Raw genomic sequence first — 16761 nt, 5'->3', positions numbered from 1 at the left:
TGGAAGGATGGAAAGTCTGGTGTTTGCCATGGGCAGGGAAACACATCTGGTTTTCATTTTCTCTTTGTGTGGCAGAAAAAGAGGAGAGTGTGCCTGTAACTTGGTACTCTCCTGCCCTTTTCTGCTGAGATGGAGAAATGTTCCAGCTTGTAGAAGGACATCAGGACAAAGATATGTAATGAAAATAAGTCCAGGCTGGCTGTCCTTGTGGGCATCAGCTGCTGGCATCTGCATTGCTGCTGCCATGAGCATGGCAAAGAAGGTAAATGGTTGCTTTTCCTTGTGTGACACAGGAGCTTTTGATGTGAAAGCAAGAGGGATGCAATAGAAAGAGCTGCAACCTCTGCCAGACATGGCAAAGGTGAGTGGGATGTTGTGTCAGTTGCTGCTGATGTCAGGAGGACTGTAAGGATGGAAAGGCTGGTGTTTGCCATGGGCAGGGAAACACATCTGGTTTTCATTTTCTCTTTCTCTTTGAGTGCCAGATAAACAGGGGAGAGTGTGCCCTCACCTTGCAACTCTCCTGCCCTCTGCTGCTGAGAGGGAGAAATGTCCCAGCTTCTGGAAGGACATCAGGACAAAGATATGTAATGAAAATAAGTCCAGGCTGGCAGTCCTTGTGGGCATCAGCTGCTGGCATCTGCATTGCTGCTGGCATGAGCATGGCAAAGCAGGTAAAAGGTTGCTTTTCCTTGTGTGACACAGGAGCTCTTGACTTGAAAGCTAGAGCGATGCAATAGACAGAGTTGCAACCTCTGCCAGACATGGCAAAGGTGAGTGGGATGTTGTTTCAATTAGTGCTGATGTCAGGAAGGACTGTAAGGATGGAAAGGCTGGTGTTTGGCATGGGCAGGGAAACACATCTGGTTTTCATTTTCTCTTCCTCTTTTTGTGCCAGATAAACAGGGGAGAGTGTGCCCTCACCTTGGACCCGTCCTGCCCTCTTCTGCTGAGATGGAGAAATGTTCCAGCTTCTAGAAGGACATCAGGACAAAGATATGTAATGAAAATAAGTCCAGACTGGCTGCCCTTCTGGGCATCAGCTGCTGGCAACTGCATTGCTGCTGCCATGATCATGGCAAAGCAGGTAAAAGGTTGCTTTTCCTTGTGTGACACAGGAGCTCTTGACTTGAAAGCTAGAGGGATGCAATAGAAAGAGCTGCAACCTCTGCCAGACATGGCAAAGATGAGTGGGATGTTGTTTCAATTAGTGCTGATGTCAGGAGGACTGTAAGGATCGAAAGGCTGGTGTTTGCCATGGGCAGGGAAACACATCTGGTTTTCATCTTCTCTTTCTCTTTGTGTTCCAGAAAAAGAGGAGAGTGTGCCCTCACCTTGGAACTCTCCTGCCCTCTTCTGCTGAGATGGAGAAATGTTCCAGCTTGTAGAAGGACATCAGGACAAAGATATGTAATGAAAATAAGTCCAGGCTGGCTGTCCTTGTGGGCATCAGCTGCTGGCATCTGCATTGCTGCTGCCATGAGCATGGCAAAGCAGGTAAAAGATTGCTTTTCCTTGTGTGACACAGGAGCTCTTGACTTGACAGCTAGAGGGATGCAAGAGAAAGAGCTGCAACCTCTGCCAGACATGGCAAAGGTGAGTTGGATGTTTTTTCCATTGCTGCTGATGTCAGGAAGGACTGCAAGTAAGGAAAGTCTAGTGTTTGCCCTGGGCAGGGAAACACATCTGGTTTTCATCTTCTCTTTCTCTTTGTGTGCCAGAAAAAGAGGAGAGTGTGCCTGCAACTTGGACCCCTCCTGCCCTCTTCTGCTGAGATGGAGAAATGTTCCAGCTTCTTGATGGACATCAGGACAAAGATATGTAATGAAAATAAGTCCAGGCTGGCTGTCCTTGTGGGCATCAGCTGCTGGCATCTGCATTGCTGCTGCCATGAGCATGGCACAGCAGGTAAAAGATTGCTTTTCCTTGTGTGACACAGGAGCTCTTGAATTGAAACTAGAGGGATGCAATAGAAAGAGCTGCAACATCTGGCAGACATGGCAAAGGTGACTGGGATGTTGTTTCAATTAGTGCTGATATCAGGAGGACTGTAAGGATCGAAAGGCTGGTGTTTGCCATGGGCAGGGAAACACATCTGGTTTTCATCTTCTCTTTCTCTTTGTGTTCCAGAAAAAGAGGAGAGTGTGCCCTCACCTTGGAACTCTCCTGCCCTCTTCTGCTGAGATGGAGAAATGTTCCAGCTTGTAGAAGGACATCAGGACAAAGATATGTAATGAAAATAAGTCCAGGCTGGCTGTCCTTGTGGGCATCAGCTGCTGGCCGCTGCCTCTGTGCTGCCATGGGCAGGGCACAGCACACACAGTGTTTGCAGCTCCCTGTGTGACACTGGCCCTGGTGACCTGACAGCCATTGGGAGACAATAGAAAGAGCTGCCTCCCTCTGCCAGATGAGGCAAAGGTGAGAATCCCAGAATCACAGCATGGCCCGGGTTGGAAAGGAGCTCAAGGTTCTTGAATCTCCGACCCTTGGCTCTCCAAGGGTGCACAGGGGGCTTTGTTCTCCCTGTGGTGCAGCTTCAGTGCCAACTCACAGCTGAGCTGGTTGGCACACTGTGACAGCCTGCCGCTCTGAAGCTCTTGGGGCAGTGCTCAGTTCTTTCTGAAGTACTCTGGAAAATGCTGCTTCTCCTTCACCAAGTCTGTTTCCAGACAGACGTCTTTTTCTCCTCTGTACACACAAACAGTATCTTGTAACTCCCTGGCACAGTGCTCAGAAGTGATACTTCTGGAAGCACGTCAGAGAAAAGTGGCCTTGTCCCAGTGGACTTTCAGAGCAGATGAGAACAAGTCTTGGTTGACGGCTTTCTTCTGCTTCTGGAACTGCACAGGCAGGTTGTGTGTTGTCATACTTTATGCCAGAGTGCCAAACTGAAGCAGTTTCTGCAACCTCTTTTTTTCATACTTGTCACTCTTTGCTGAGACCTTAACTTAGTCATTTTTAATGCGCTCTCCTCTAAACTACTTTGTCCTCCAGTGTCAGTGTTGTATGAATCAGGACTGTGGGATTTCATCAGTGAAAGGATTCTGCTCTAATGACTGTCATTCTAAAGCTGATATTGTTTCTACCGCATCAGGCTTGCATGAAGCATCTCTGATCAACAGAGAAATCAGAAAATTTGCTGTTCCTATTGCAGTTTCCTTTTAACTAGTGATGAATGCTGTCAGTTTATTTTTGGCACCAGAAATCCTGGGATGCAACCAGGTTAGATAAGAAGTGACACTGAGTCAACAGTAAAGGAACATAGATGAGACAGCATCACACAGCTCTGGAAAAGATGTTCCAGCTCTGTGTCTACCTACACCTTCAGGAGATGAAAAGTACTGGCTTACTGAGGTGTCCTGGGTTGCAGGTTCTGTTAATCTCCATTTTTGGAAGAGCTGCTTGCAATAAATACCTTGTAAGGTGAATGAGCTTGATAGAATCAGGGTGTGAAGGAGATGGATTTGCTGTTTCCCTGAAGGTGCAGGAGTATTGCTGTGCCTACAGACAGTGAACAAGGCAGAAATCACTGTGTTCCTCAGAATGAAAAGCAAAAGAATAAAAATCTTTTTGGGAGTGACAGCACGCCTGAATGAAGCACAAATCTAAACATTTAAAATAAGGGCTAGTGTCAAAGGGACTTGCAGTATTTCTCGTGAAGAAATATTTGATGCTTCTTTATGATAGTCATCATAACAAAAGTGTACTGATGTCTTTGCTGAGGATTTCCTTGGTTCCAGCCTGAAGGTGTGCGCAGGCATGAGCAGGCAGTGCTGAGCTGCAGGTGAGTGCCTGTGTCCCACAGCAGGAAACCCGTGGATGTCTTCAGGGGTTTGAAATGGGCAGAGCTGTGAAACCTGCAGGCTTTCACTGAAATTGTCCTCTGCTTTATTTTGTAATCTTAGTTTCACCAATGCTTTCCAATATTATTTTCGTATGAGTGCAGATACATGGGATAGGATTTAAAGTTTTTATGGTGCTGCTGTATAATTTTCTGTAGTCATCATAAGCCAATAAAAAAAATAAATGGTAATCAGGCAATCTATTAACAACCTGTGGCACGTGTCGAAACAATTCTTGCAGGTAGACAATGTTGCTATACAATAATGTGGCTATCCAAAACTGTTAATTATACTTGATGAGCTGGAGATAATCCTGAAATGCAGGACTTTGATCTTAGCCAAGAATAATACAAGTTATTATCGTAGTTAAATTGGCAGCTGCTATCAAAAGCCTGTGTCTTATTTCCCTTTTAGTAACACTGGCTAAATCAGAGAAAGTGATAAAAGAATTTCATGATTGCAGCTTAGGGATTCTTTCCCACTTGACCAGAAGTAATCAATGTCCAAAAATGTCTGTAAATACTTTTTCTATCTTATTTTGCAAGATGTATTGATATTTGAGATGAATGGCAAAAACATTTTGCGTACATAGATAAGCAGTGCAAATTTCCTGGATAGTTTTAGAGAAAAAAGCTCCAGTTATCTGATCATTGCCATACAGAAATAAGATTTACAGAAAAATTCTCATTATTATTATTCATGCATGAATAAGTTCAAAAAAGAGATGTGGGGGATGTTGTTTCAATTCCAGGTGATTGTAGGAAAAACTGTCAGGATGGAAAGGCTAGTGTCTCCATGGGCAAAGAAAAACTTCTGTTTTCATGATCCCTTTGTGTTTGAGTGCAAGAGGCCATGAGGAGAGTGTGCCCTAAACTTGGACCCTTTTTGACCATTGCAGCAGAGATGGAGAAGTGTTCAACCTTCTAGAAGGACATCATGACAAAGATATGTAATGAAAATAAGTCCAGGTTGGCTGTCCTTGTGGGCATCAGCTGCTGACATTTGCATAGTTGTTGCTATGGAAATGGCAGAAAAGCTGGAATGTTGCATTTCTTTGTGTGACACAAGCACTGGTGAATTCAGAGCCAGAGGGGTATAACAGAAAGAGCATCACCTCCCTGCCAGATTAGGCAAAGGTGACTGGGATGTTGTTTCAGTTGCTGCTGATGGCAGGAAGGACTGTAAGGATGGAAAGGCTGGTGTTTGCCATGGGCAGGGAAACACATCTGGTTTTCATTTTTTCATTCTCTTTGAGTGCCAGATAAACAGGGGAGAGTGTGCCCTCACCTTGTAACTCCCCTGCCCTCTTCTGCTGAGATGGTGAAATGTCCCAGCTTCTGGAAGGACATCAGGACAAAGATATGCAATGAAAATAAGTCCAGGCTGGCTGTCCTTGTGGGCATCAGCTGCTGGCATCTGCATTGCTGCTGCCATGAGCATGGCACAGCAGGTAAAAGATTGCTTTTCCTTGTGTGACACAGGAGCTCTTGTCTTGAAAGCATCAGTGATGCAATACAAAGAGCTGCAAACTCAGCCAGACATGGCAAAGGTGAGTGGGATGTTGTTTCAATTAGTGCTGAAGTTAGGAAGACTGTAAGGATGGAAAGGCTGGTGTTTGTCATGGGCTGGGAAACACATCTTGTTTCCATTTTCTCTTTCTCTTTGAGTGCCAGATAAAGAGCAGAGTGTGCCCTCACCTTGGACCCATCCTGCCCTCTTCTGCTGAGATGGAGAAATGTCCAAGGTTCTAGAAGGACATCAGGACAAAGATATGCAATGAAAATAAGTCCAGGCTGGCTGTCCTTGTGGGCATCAGCTGCTGGCATCTGCATTGCTGCTGCCATGAGCATGGCACAGCAGGTAAAAGATTGCTTTTCCTTGTGTGACACAAGAGCTCTTGACTTGAAAGCTAGAGGGATGCAATAGAAAGAGCTGCAACCTCTGCCAGACATTGGAAAGGTGAGTGGGATGTTGCTTAAGTTAGTGCTGATGTCTGGAAGGACTGCAAGGATGGAAAGGCTGGTGTTTGGCATGGGCAGGGAAACACATCTGGTTTTCATTTTCTCTTTGTGTTCCAGAAAAATTGGAGAGTGTGCCCTAACCTTGGACCCCTCCTGCCCTCTGCTGCTCAGAGGGAGAAATGTTCCAGCTTGTAGAAGGACATCAGGACAAAGATATGTAATGAAAATAAGTCCAGGCTGGCTGTCCTTCTGGGCATCTGCTGCTGGCATCTTCATTGCTGCTGCCATGATCATGGCAAAGCAGGTAAAAGATTGCTTTTCCTTGTGTGACACAGGAGCTCTTGACTTGAAAGCTAGAGGGATGCAATAGAAAGAGCTGCAACCTCTGCCAGACATGGCAAAGGTGAGTGGGATGTTGTTTCCATTCGTGCTGATGTCAGGAAGGACTGTAAGGATGGAAAGGCTGGTGTTTGCCATGGGCAGGGAAACACATCTGGTTTTCATTTTCTCTTCCTCTTTTTGTGCCAGATAAACAGGGGAGAGTGTGCCCTCACCTTGGACCCGTCCTGCCCTCTTCTACTGAGATGGAGAAATGTTCCAGCTTCTAGAAGGACATCAGGACAAAAATATGTAATGAAAATAAGTCCAGACTGGCTGCCCTTCTGGGCATCAGCTGCTGGCAACTGCATTGCTGCTGCCATGATCATGGCAAAGCAGGTAAAAGGTTGCTTTTCCTTGTGTGACACAGGAGCTCTTGACTTGAAAGCTAGAGGGATGCAATAGAAAGAGCTGCAACCTCTGCCAGACATGGCAAAGATGAGTGGGATGTTGTTTCAATTATTGCTGATGTCAGGAGGACTGTAAGGATGGAAGGTCTGGTGTTTGCCATGGGCTGGGAAACACATCTGGTTTTCATCTTCTCTTTCTCTTTGAGTGCCTGATAAGCAGGGGAGAGTGTGCCCTCACCTTGGACCCCTCCTGCCCTCTGCTGCTTAGATGGAGAAATGTTCCAGCTTCTAGGAGGACATCAGGACAAAGATATGTAATGAAAATAAGTCCAGGCTGGCTGTCCTTGTGGGCATCAGCTGCTGGCATCTGCATTGCTGCTGCCATGATCATGGCAAAGCAGGTAAAAGGTTGCTTTTCCTTGTGTGACACAGGAGCTCTTGACTTGAAAGCTAGAGGGATGCAATAGAAAGAGCTGCAACCTCTGCCAGACATGGCAAAGGTGAGTGGGATGTTGTTTCAGTTGCTGCTGATGGCAGGAAGGACTGTAAGGATGGAAAGGCTGTTGTTTGCCATGGGCAGGGAAACACATCTGGTTTTCATTTTCTCTTTCTCTTTTTGTGCCAGATAAACAGGGGAGAGTGTGCCCTCACCTTGGAGCTCTCCTGCCCTCTGCTGCTCAGAGGGAGAAATGTCCCAGCTTCTAGAAGGACATCAGGACAAAGATATGGAGTGAAAATAAGTCCAGGCTGGCTGTTTTTGTGGGCATCAGCTGCTCGCATCTGCATTGCTGCTGCCATGAGCATGGCACAGCAGGTAAGGGATTGCTTTTCGTTGTGTGACAGCTGTTAAGCCATTCTGATTCACCGTTTTCATCCACAGCATAGAGCTTTTTCCCACACTGCTGTTTCTATCCAGCAATGTGCATATGTGCAGTGCTACAGACGTTGGTGGCCCTGCCTGTGGCAGGGAGTTGGAGATTCCTGATCCTTGAGGTCCCTTCCAACCCGGGCCATTCTGTGTGTGTGTGTGTGACTGGCTAAACACCAATTGTTGCTAGCTCAGCAGGTATACTGCTAATTATTGAACGCCTGACAGCTGCTTATCAACACTTGGCCACTATTTCTGGACACCTGCTCATCCCTGAAGAGAGAGAAGTTTGGAAGGAGGACAGAGGGGAGTCTCTTGATGCCTGCCTGTTGCATCCCTACCTGCCCACAGAGTGAGTCACTTCGGCCTTGTGTGGAGGCCCTGGCTTCTTTGGAGTCTGTTTTTCTTTTGCTGAGCTTCTCCTATCCAAACAGAATGGCCTTACAACATGCTTTCTGGTCCTTAATACTAAACCCATGCAATTTGTAACTATTACAGTTCTGTAAGTGAGAATTGATCACATGATTGAACAACTGTATTTCTAAAACATGTTATGAAATAGCTTCTTTTTACTAATACTAATAAAGTCTTTCTACTTTTTCAAACTGTTTCCAAGGGCAAATTACAAAACACATGGTGCTGTACTGCTTCAGAGCAATCCCACATTTGATAGCCAGTGCAGAAACAACATTCCATCCTACAGCATTAGCTAGTTCAGAGGTACCAGACGTGTATCTGGATGTGGCTGTTGTGCGTAACTGGGGCTGAGGGATCAGAAATGACAGCTCCACTCTTGGAGACCACAGAACTAAAATGGAAAGATAAAATAGTTGCAGGGCAATTGTTCTCTGTGCCTGAAGCAGGGACCGATTTATGGGGGAGAGATTTAACAGTTAAATGAGGATATCAGATATCAGGTGTCAATGAATGTGTTATCAGCTGTGATGAAGAAGAAATGAATCCAAAGCTGTGGGCAGGGGAAGGAAATCGGGGTGGACTCACAATTTTCCCTTACAAAGAACTGCCCAAGGAGGGAGTGGAGCTGTGAAACAGCAACAATATCCCATAGCCTTAGAAGGGAGAGTGGGTCTAAAAGCTGTAACACAGACAGTGGTTAAGGATGGTCTTCTGGAACCTTGTCTGTGGCCTTATAACACCCCAATCCTGTCGGCACGGAAGGCAGACGGCACGTATCGGCTGGTGCAAGATGTAAGGAAATGACTGAACCCGTTCTCAAAAGACAGCCTGTGGTTCCTAACCCCTATACCCTAATGAGTCAGATCCCACACGGACAGCAGTGGTTTGGTGTGAGAGACCTCAAAGATGCTTTCCGGACAGCCTCTGGACTCAGAGAGAAATGGCTGCGTTTGTATGAGGACACATTGTAATCCTATCGTGATTCGTGATGATACTGTAGATACTGGAACTCCTGCTAATCCTTGTCTTTGCAACATGTGAAGCAAGTGACTGGTGCTGCTGTCATGCAGAAAGCTCCCTTCCAACCACTCAGCAAGCATTTGGATGAGACAGCTTCCTGCTGGGGAGCCCTCCGACATCACTGCTGCCTCCTCCAGAACCATACCTGCAGATGCTTCAGAGCTCTTCAGCATGGACTTCCTTCCTCCCATCAGCAGCTGCTCCTGCACTGACCTTCATTCACACTGGGATACCATCTGCTTCCAGCAGGAGCTGACCTGCGAGACAGAGAAAGGAAACGTGGGATGAGCACCAATGCAGAAGCACAAGGCTGTGTCACCACCACGTCTTGCAGCCTTGGGAAGTCAGCTGCAACTGCAGCCTTGGTCAGAATTACAGCGGGCACCGTAAATTAAGTGTGACCTCTGAAGTTGTTGCCATGATCAGAAATAGACGCTGAAATCGCTCACATAACTGTCGGTGGTTCCCTCCAAATTCTTTTGCTTTGGGGAACAGATGGACTCGGAATGGAAGGACACGAGAAAAAGGACATCTGTTTGAGCTCAGCAGACTTGAGAGGTGGGCCTGGGTGAACCTCATGAGGTTCAGCACAGCCAAGTGCAAGGTTTGGCATTTGGGCCGGAGGAATCCCAGGCATTCTTTTGTCATCGTGGTGGTTTCCAATAGACCCCAACAATGAGACATCAGGTCGCCGTGTGGGCTCCTGGGTGACACTGCCATTTCCCAGCCATTGCAGCCTAGGGGCAAATAAAGTAAAATACTTCAGAAAGATCTCACACTGATTGCATATTTTACTGTTCTTTTACACAAAACAGAAGGGGAGGGCAGCAGATGCATGCAGCTGCATCAACACCCAGGCTGCTAAAGGAATGGAAAGACAGAAACATCAAATATCAATGCGTTATTCTAATGCAAGGAGGGAAGCTTTTTTCAGTGTTACTTTTTATCATTTAAAATGAGCAGTTGGCACTCTTAAAGGAAAATCCTAGGCCCCAGGTTCTGACAGTGTGGCAATCTGGCACGGACTCAGCTGTGAATGATCCAAACAGTCTGTTCCAGATTTTAACATCCCTTCTATGCATTCACAAGTTTTCTCTCTTGACTTCCCCTTACAGCCGTTAGATGCCAGCAAAACATCCCACAAACACTCCTTACCTCTGTGCACACAGGCACCCATCCAACCAGAGCCATCAGTCATTCCCAGCCATGCGCTCTTCCTCCAATCATGGTCAGCATCACACGGCCGTCACGCAGCTCACTTGACTCAGTTTTTCTCTTCTTTCTGGAGGTGTCCTTGCTTCTCAGCCTTACCTTCTCGTGATGTTTATCTCGCTCTGCAGCTCCTGCTCTGAATAGGCTTTCTTGGATTCCCGCATGACAGGCACAAAATGCAGCCACAGCCCCTGCCACCAAGGTCAGCTCTTCAGCACACATTACCTGAGGAGCACTTGGCAACTCCTGCAACCTGAGCAGTGCCAGGAAGACTGTTTCACTTCTGCTTCTCCTGGCTCAGAAATTCATTTTCCTACCTAGAAAATGGGAAAAGAAAAGAAAGAAAAAAAATCCTGACATAAAGCAGACACAATTGATACTATGGAATTCTGGATTTGCCCTCTATGATGAGAAGTTGAGTGCAAAGAACTAAGAAGAGCCAGGACCAGGTTGTGAACTTGTGGGTAAAATTAGGAAGTGCAGCAGTGCAGGGCTTCTGGAGGTGAGGGTCTGCTACAGCCGCCTGGAAAGAGAGCCTGTTGGTGGGAGCTGCTTACTGCAGCCAGCAGAAGCATCGCACTCACTGACTCTCATCCTGATGGGGGATTCCAGTCAGTCTGGGAAATCAGCATGGCTGGCTGCAAGCAATCTGACAGACTCCTGGAGTGCAGTGAGAATCACTCTGTGGTGCAGGCATTGGGCACAGCAAGCAGAAGGGAAGCATTGCTGGACATGGTGCACACCAGGGGTTACGACAGGAGGCGGTCAGGGCTGCAGTGACCATGCCCTCCTTGAGTTGGTGATCTCAAGGAATGCGGGCCTGGCAGGAAGCAAAGGCAGGAGCCTGAACTTCAGGAGAGCCAGCTGCAGGCTGTTCCAGGAATTCTTGGACGAGATGCTCTGGACAACTGTTTGTAGGGGCAAAGGGATGGAAAAGAGCTGGTCACTTTCTCAGAAAAAAACTTGCTCAGGTTGCACGCTGAGCTGCCTGACGTTGGCCAGGGGGAGCTTCTCCTGCCGCAGTGTGCTGATGACAGGTCTGGAGGTGATCTGCAGGGCCAGTTCGTAGGTGGGAGCCAGGAAAGGATATGATGGGAGGAGAGAGGTGTTAAGCAACATCCAAGGCATCAAAATGCATCAGAAAGGCCTGAAAAGCATCACAAAGCCACAGCCAGGAAGCTTGGGAGTATCATGAGCAGCATCCAGGATGCGAGAGATTATTTGCTACCATGCCAAATGGTAGCAGAGCTCCCCCTGCAGACATCCCAAAGCCAGACAAAACAGGAACAAACCCGGAGCTGTGCTGCACAAACCCCACAGCCACAGCATTGCAAGCTGGGGTGCCTTGCTGTGTGCTGCATTCATCCCAGTCCGTGTGAATGAAGACTCTGGAGGCAGTCAAGGCGTTGATTGAGCACAAGTGTGCTTTTATTATTATATAAAAGACAGGAGGGTGTGAGAGGTCCACGGTGAAGATGGGACTCATCCTGTCTTGTCATGGAGAGAGTGGCTCAGAGCTCTCAGTGCTGCTGTCCGGTGCCTGGGACTGGAGGCCTGATTGAAAGTCCCCTTGCAAGAGGCTCTGCTCCTCCTCACTGATGCTGACCTGCTCCTGCATGGAGGTGCTGCTGTTGGGGCACTCACACTGCTCTTGGGATGGCCTGCACTGCAGAGACTCCTGGTTACAATCCAGGCTGCTGACTGTTGTTTCTGGCAGGCCCAGGTCAGCATTTTCAACAGAGCCAGGTGTAATGAGGGCATGAACTTGAATGAGCTCCTTCTCTCCATCACTGTTGTCATGTGTAAGGCTGCTGTTGGAACTGCAGGAATTTGTGCTTCCTAAGAGCTCTCCACTGATGGAAGCACACAGAGCATCCTCGCTACTTGCCCTGGATCTTGTGGGTTGGCAAGGGCTCGATTCACCTAGAAAGGATACACAGGGGTTAGTGTCAAACTTTCACAAGCTGAATTACGACAGTGGTTCTTGATCAGGGGTGAACTGAAGATGTTAGGCAGGGGCTGGAAGGCCAGAAGGAGATACAAGTGCAGAGCAAGCTTGAATTCTATGTTCCTGAAAAGCAGGGATTTGGAAGCTGCATTTGCACCCTTACCTGCCAGGACTACCACTGCTGTTTCTGAGGGCTGCCTGGCATTGCGCTGCAGTTGGCGTTTGCTCCCAGAGGATGGCTTTCTGAGGCTGAAGCAGCAACACCAACTGCTAGCTGGTGATTCCTCATTCTTGCTGGGTGGATTTTGCCTGGAGAGAGAAAACAGCCAATGCTGTGAGTCGTGCGTGGTGCAGGGTGAGGGAAGAGCTGCACTGAGCTCTTGGCAGCAGTTGCTTGTTCCTAGCACTGCCTGGTTTCTGCAGAAAAACAGAAAGACCCACCCAAACAATGATGCTAGGTGCTGGAAAAGAAAGTCCTCTTTACCTTTCAGATGGAAAGTCGATGACTCTGTGGAATTTGCCCTGCCCAGCTGCAGGGCTTTCTTTCACTTCAATGTCCCTGCTGCTCTCTGTTACCACAGAAGAGGTGCTGTGGCCTCGCCTCTGTGCCTGTGCCTCCTCCAGGCTGAGCAGCTTTGTGGCAGCAGAAGAGACCCCCACAGACTTGGGCCCTGGGAGAGAATTGTGCCCTGTCAGGGAAAACCACAGGTAAGAGCGAGGATCAGAAAGCAGCAGCACAGCCACCACAGTTCTGGGGGAGGTGCTGTATTTTTCTCAGGCTTGCTTATCTGAGCCACTGGAAGAAGAGGAGCTCAAAATAACCATGTGGGCAGAGGTCTGTTTATGGCAAAGGACACGGTCATCATTAAGAGAGCTCACCCCTAGATAAAAGGGGCAGGGAACTGAGAAAGCTTCGCTGCCACACTTGCATCAAGCTTTTCCTGCGTGCAAACCATAATAATGACGGTTTCCTCCTTGTGAAGTTTGGGCTTGGACATTCTCAGCATCCAGCAACAGGATGCCATACCCTAATGGAAGCCCAGAGGTCTGCTGTCCCCTTGATGGTAAAAGAGTATCTCAGAGGTCCTGGAGAAGGCCTGCATTTGATCAAGGTGTCAGGTCAAGATCAAGCTAATGGAGGAAGACACTCACCTGCTGCATCTGCAATGTCTGCTCCGGATTTGGAGCAGAAGAGGACGTCTGTGTGGTTGATGATGAATTCCACCACATCCGACTGCATCTGCAGCTCCATGCAGGCAGCTCTTCCGCTGGCGCAGGCAGACTCGTTCTGCTGTGATCTGTAGAAAAGGCAGATTTTAGAAGTCATTTCTCCAAGACCGTTTCCCCGAGTCTGAATTGTTGCAGCCAAAAGCTGTCAGCTGAGGCTCTGGAGACTTCCAAAGTGGGCAATCAGTGATGCCACTGCAGAAATTCCCCTGGATGATCAAGGACACGTCAGTCCCATCTCAACAACACTGCAGAAATTGTCACCTAGACATTGTGCCCGTGGGGATGGAGAACAGCCCAGGCTCCTGCTCTTCTGTCAGCCAAAGATTTTACAGAAGAGCACATTTGATGGAGAAAAAGAGAGGACTGCTTTTCTTAACTGGAGAACAGAGGAAGCGTTGAAACAGAACCAGAAGTTTACCTTAAGAGGTTTGGAGCCCACACAATGGCTAGGTTCTTGGCATGCATGTTTGTTACCGTGGAGCTCCCAGCCAGACACGCCAAGTGTCTCATCAGGTACTCCAGTGTCCTGGAAAACAAGAGAAGCAAACGTTCAGCACCAACGAGCATGCCGTGCTGCAATTCAGAAAGCAAACCTCCATTCATGCTACTTCTTGTGATTGCTACTGTCACCGAAGGTAAAGTAGATCCAACTTGACTGAGTGCCACGCTGCAGCACCAAGCCCCAGCACAGCACAGCCGCAGCCATCAGCTGCACCAAGCGTGCCCCCGTGCCCAGGAACTGACCCCATAAAGTAACCCCATGGAGCCTTCAACCCTTCAGCAAACACAGGCATCGTGTTGCCGGCGTGAGACAGAGCCTGGAACTGCATCGTTGCCCTCTGCGATGCAGCAGGGCTGAGCTCAGCAGGCTGAGGGCAGCACTGACCTGTAGTGAGGAGCGGGCAGCTGCTGGATGACGTCCTGCATTCTGAGCAGCCGCTCCTCCTCTGTAGCGGCACCAACAGCATCCTGGAGTAGTGCAGAAAGGGAGCGAGACACCAATCAGGCTAGTACACCACTGCGAGTAAACCTCGTGGGGCTGACAGCAAAAGGGCCTCCGAGCTGGGGCACTGCTGCAGCCATCTGCCAAGAGGCCCAGGAAGAGGGAAATGAAAGACGTGGCCTTGTGCTTACCGAGAACTTGCCGTACAGCTGGTGGGTGAGCAGAGGGTTCGGGAGCTCCCTGAAGTACATCTTGCAGAGGGAGCTCACGCTGTGAATGTCACGGACGGTGAGCTCAGGAATCTGCTCCGACTCAAATTCCTGCCTGGAGAGAGGGACGCAAACCCGGTTGAGCGAGAGGAAGGCAAGCCCAAAGCCACACCAGATGCACTCAGGCTGTGTCAGTCGCAGCACTCTTACCGCAGTCTCTGGATGTTGGACACGACGCCGGACAGGCGGTATATCCCCTGCACCACGCCGTGCTGCTCAATGAACTCAGCGCAGCTCTGGAGGACCTGGGGGACTGAAGAACACGTGCCAGCCGTCAGTGGAGCTCCTGATTCAAGTCCTGCTGCAGGCTGTGCTTCACATCCCATCCACTAAGCCCAGCCAGGCTTGGCTGAAGCAAATACAGATGTGCTTGTCTCTTAGGAGCATCCGCCTCACTTTATCCTTCAGCCATCAACTCCCATTACACGTGCCTCCACTGCTATCAGCCTACCCCCTGCTAGATATGAGCTCCCTTTCATCTTATTTAGATGCCAGCAGAGGAAGATCTCAGGAATGGGCAGCTCCTTACCATCACGACCGGAGTGGAGAAGATGCTCTCCCAGGTCACCGCCAAACACCCTTTCCTTCTCCACCTCCCGCTCGGTCGGTTTCTTTGGGCGGGCCTTCACCAAGGAACGAAGGAAGGTGAGGATCTTGCTGCGTTTCTTGGGCTCTGCACAACAAAAGGAAGAAACCAGGTCATTTCAGGTTTGGCTCCGTTGGACGAGGCCGAGCACAGCACATTCTACAGAGCACGTCAGAACGGGAAGAACATTACCAACCAGTACATACAAAAAGGGATTTTCCCCATCTCTGGAGGAGCCCAAGGCCAGGCTGGATGGGGCCCTGGGCAGCCTGGTCTAATCTGACATTAAATGTGGGGGCTGGGAGACCATCCTGAGGCAGGAGGGTTGGAGCATGATGATCCCTGAGGTCCCTTCCATCCCAAGCCATTCTATGAAGATTCTATAGTTTTGCCAAGTCCAATCATAAACTCAGGAGGATTGGGCCAAATCTCTGCCCCATGGTGTGCATGAAGAATCATCAACCCAGAGGACAATGTGGGATGGATAAAGGAGGTACTAAACATGGAACATACCCCCAAAAAGACTTCATTTTGCTTTCCCACACCATCAAATGTAACATCCATACCTGGCTTTGGCACAGAATTGATGAGTGCCTCAGGAATGTTCTTATTAATGAGTTCCACACACTCCCCTGGGAAAAATCCAACCTGTAACAAGAAGAGAAGCCAACTATTGCATGCAGCACTTCTCAGATCTGAACTGTTAAACCAAAAGGCACGTAACATTTCCCTCAGAACGTGCTTGCCTGACGTTCCATAAGACTATCCAGCAGAAAATGGCCATAGTTCACAGCATAAAGGTAATAATTTTTCAACATTTGCAGCCAAAGGCAAGGTCCTCTGACACCGACACAGTGAAACTGTTTATGTCCACTGGGCATCCTGTGCAGGCAGAGCAGCTCTAAGCTGAGATTCCTGCCTTTACTGAAGTTGCACTCTCCAGTCTGAAGCTTGTGCCTACCTGGAAGCCGAGCTTGCCTCTCCACCAGGGGGTCAGCTCCTTTGGTGGCATGTCGATGACACACACGATGTCTCCCACCTGCAAGAGATTGCAACGTCAATCCCAGCTTCAGCACGGCTGGGAGGAAAGCACAGCTCAAATGACTGCATTCTTCTGCACTGCCAAACATCGCCGAGCATGAGAGCACTTGCACCAGTGCAGCTCTGAAGGCATTTGCCATTGTAAAATTGAGCAACAAGGAACGCCTTGAACTGCTTACCTCAAAGGAGAGTTCATCCGCTGCCTGGGCAACGTATCTCTTAATAGCATGGGCAGCAGCAATAGCTGGAACATTCACAGGTGCCACCTCATGGTCCAGCAGGGGCTTCCCCTTGTTCTCAGCCTGAAACAGAGAGTACAGGCCACGGTGAGGAGCTGGGAACCAACAAGGAGGATTTCAAGGTGAGGAGCACATCTGCAGAGAAAGCTGCAGGAAATGCACTCGGTCCTTATCATGGGCACTTCAGAAGGAACTGCAAGTCTAATAACGACTGTTTCTCTCCCTGGTGTGCAGCAGGCACACGCCAGCAAAGATGCATCTCTCCCCACCCAGACTAATCAGCAATGGCACTGACGCAGACAGGTGGCCTTGTCCATTTTGCCCCCTCCTTTCCTGCGCTCTTTGTGCAGGAAGGCTGACTGTTTCAGATGCTAGGAGACCGTGAAGAGGGAAACCAAAGCTACGGCTGCAGTTACAAGGTGCAAACAGTGCCACTGCAGGCACAAAGCAGCTCTCT

The 16761-nt window shown here is 48.8% G+C and overlaps 1 protein-coding gene across 1 annotated transcript; it reads right to left on the bottom strand.

Annotated features, from left to right (window-relative positions):
* Positions 1-8831: 8831 nt before the first annotated feature.
* LOC149912507 (rho GTPase-activating protein 32-like) lies at positions 8832-16064 on the bottom strand. The gene is made up of 9 exons (XM_090131129.1): positions 15986-16064; positions 15591-15672; positions 14968-15111; positions 14589-14691; positions 14361-14493; positions 14113-14195; positions 13645-13752; positions 13149-13294; positions 8832-8842 (listed from the first exon to the last, which is right to left on the bottom strand). Exons 1-9 carry the CDS (start codon positions 16034-16036, stop codon positions 8832-8834), a joined length of 861 nt encoding a protein of 286 aa, XP_089987255.1. The 5' UTR covers positions 16037-16064.
* Between the last annotated feature and the right edge of the window lie 697 nt (positions 16065-16761).

This window comes from Phasianus colchicus, chromosome Z, assembly GCF_987193195.1.
Source record: "Phasianus colchicus chromosome Z, bPhaCol1.hap1.1, whole genome shotgun sequence".
Classification (NCBI taxonomy): domain Eukaryota; kingdom Metazoa; phylum Chordata; class Aves; order Galliformes; family Phasianidae; genus Phasianus; species Phasianus colchicus.
Note: the sequence above shows the minus strand (reverse complement) of the source record. Positions and strands in the feature narration are given on the sequence as shown.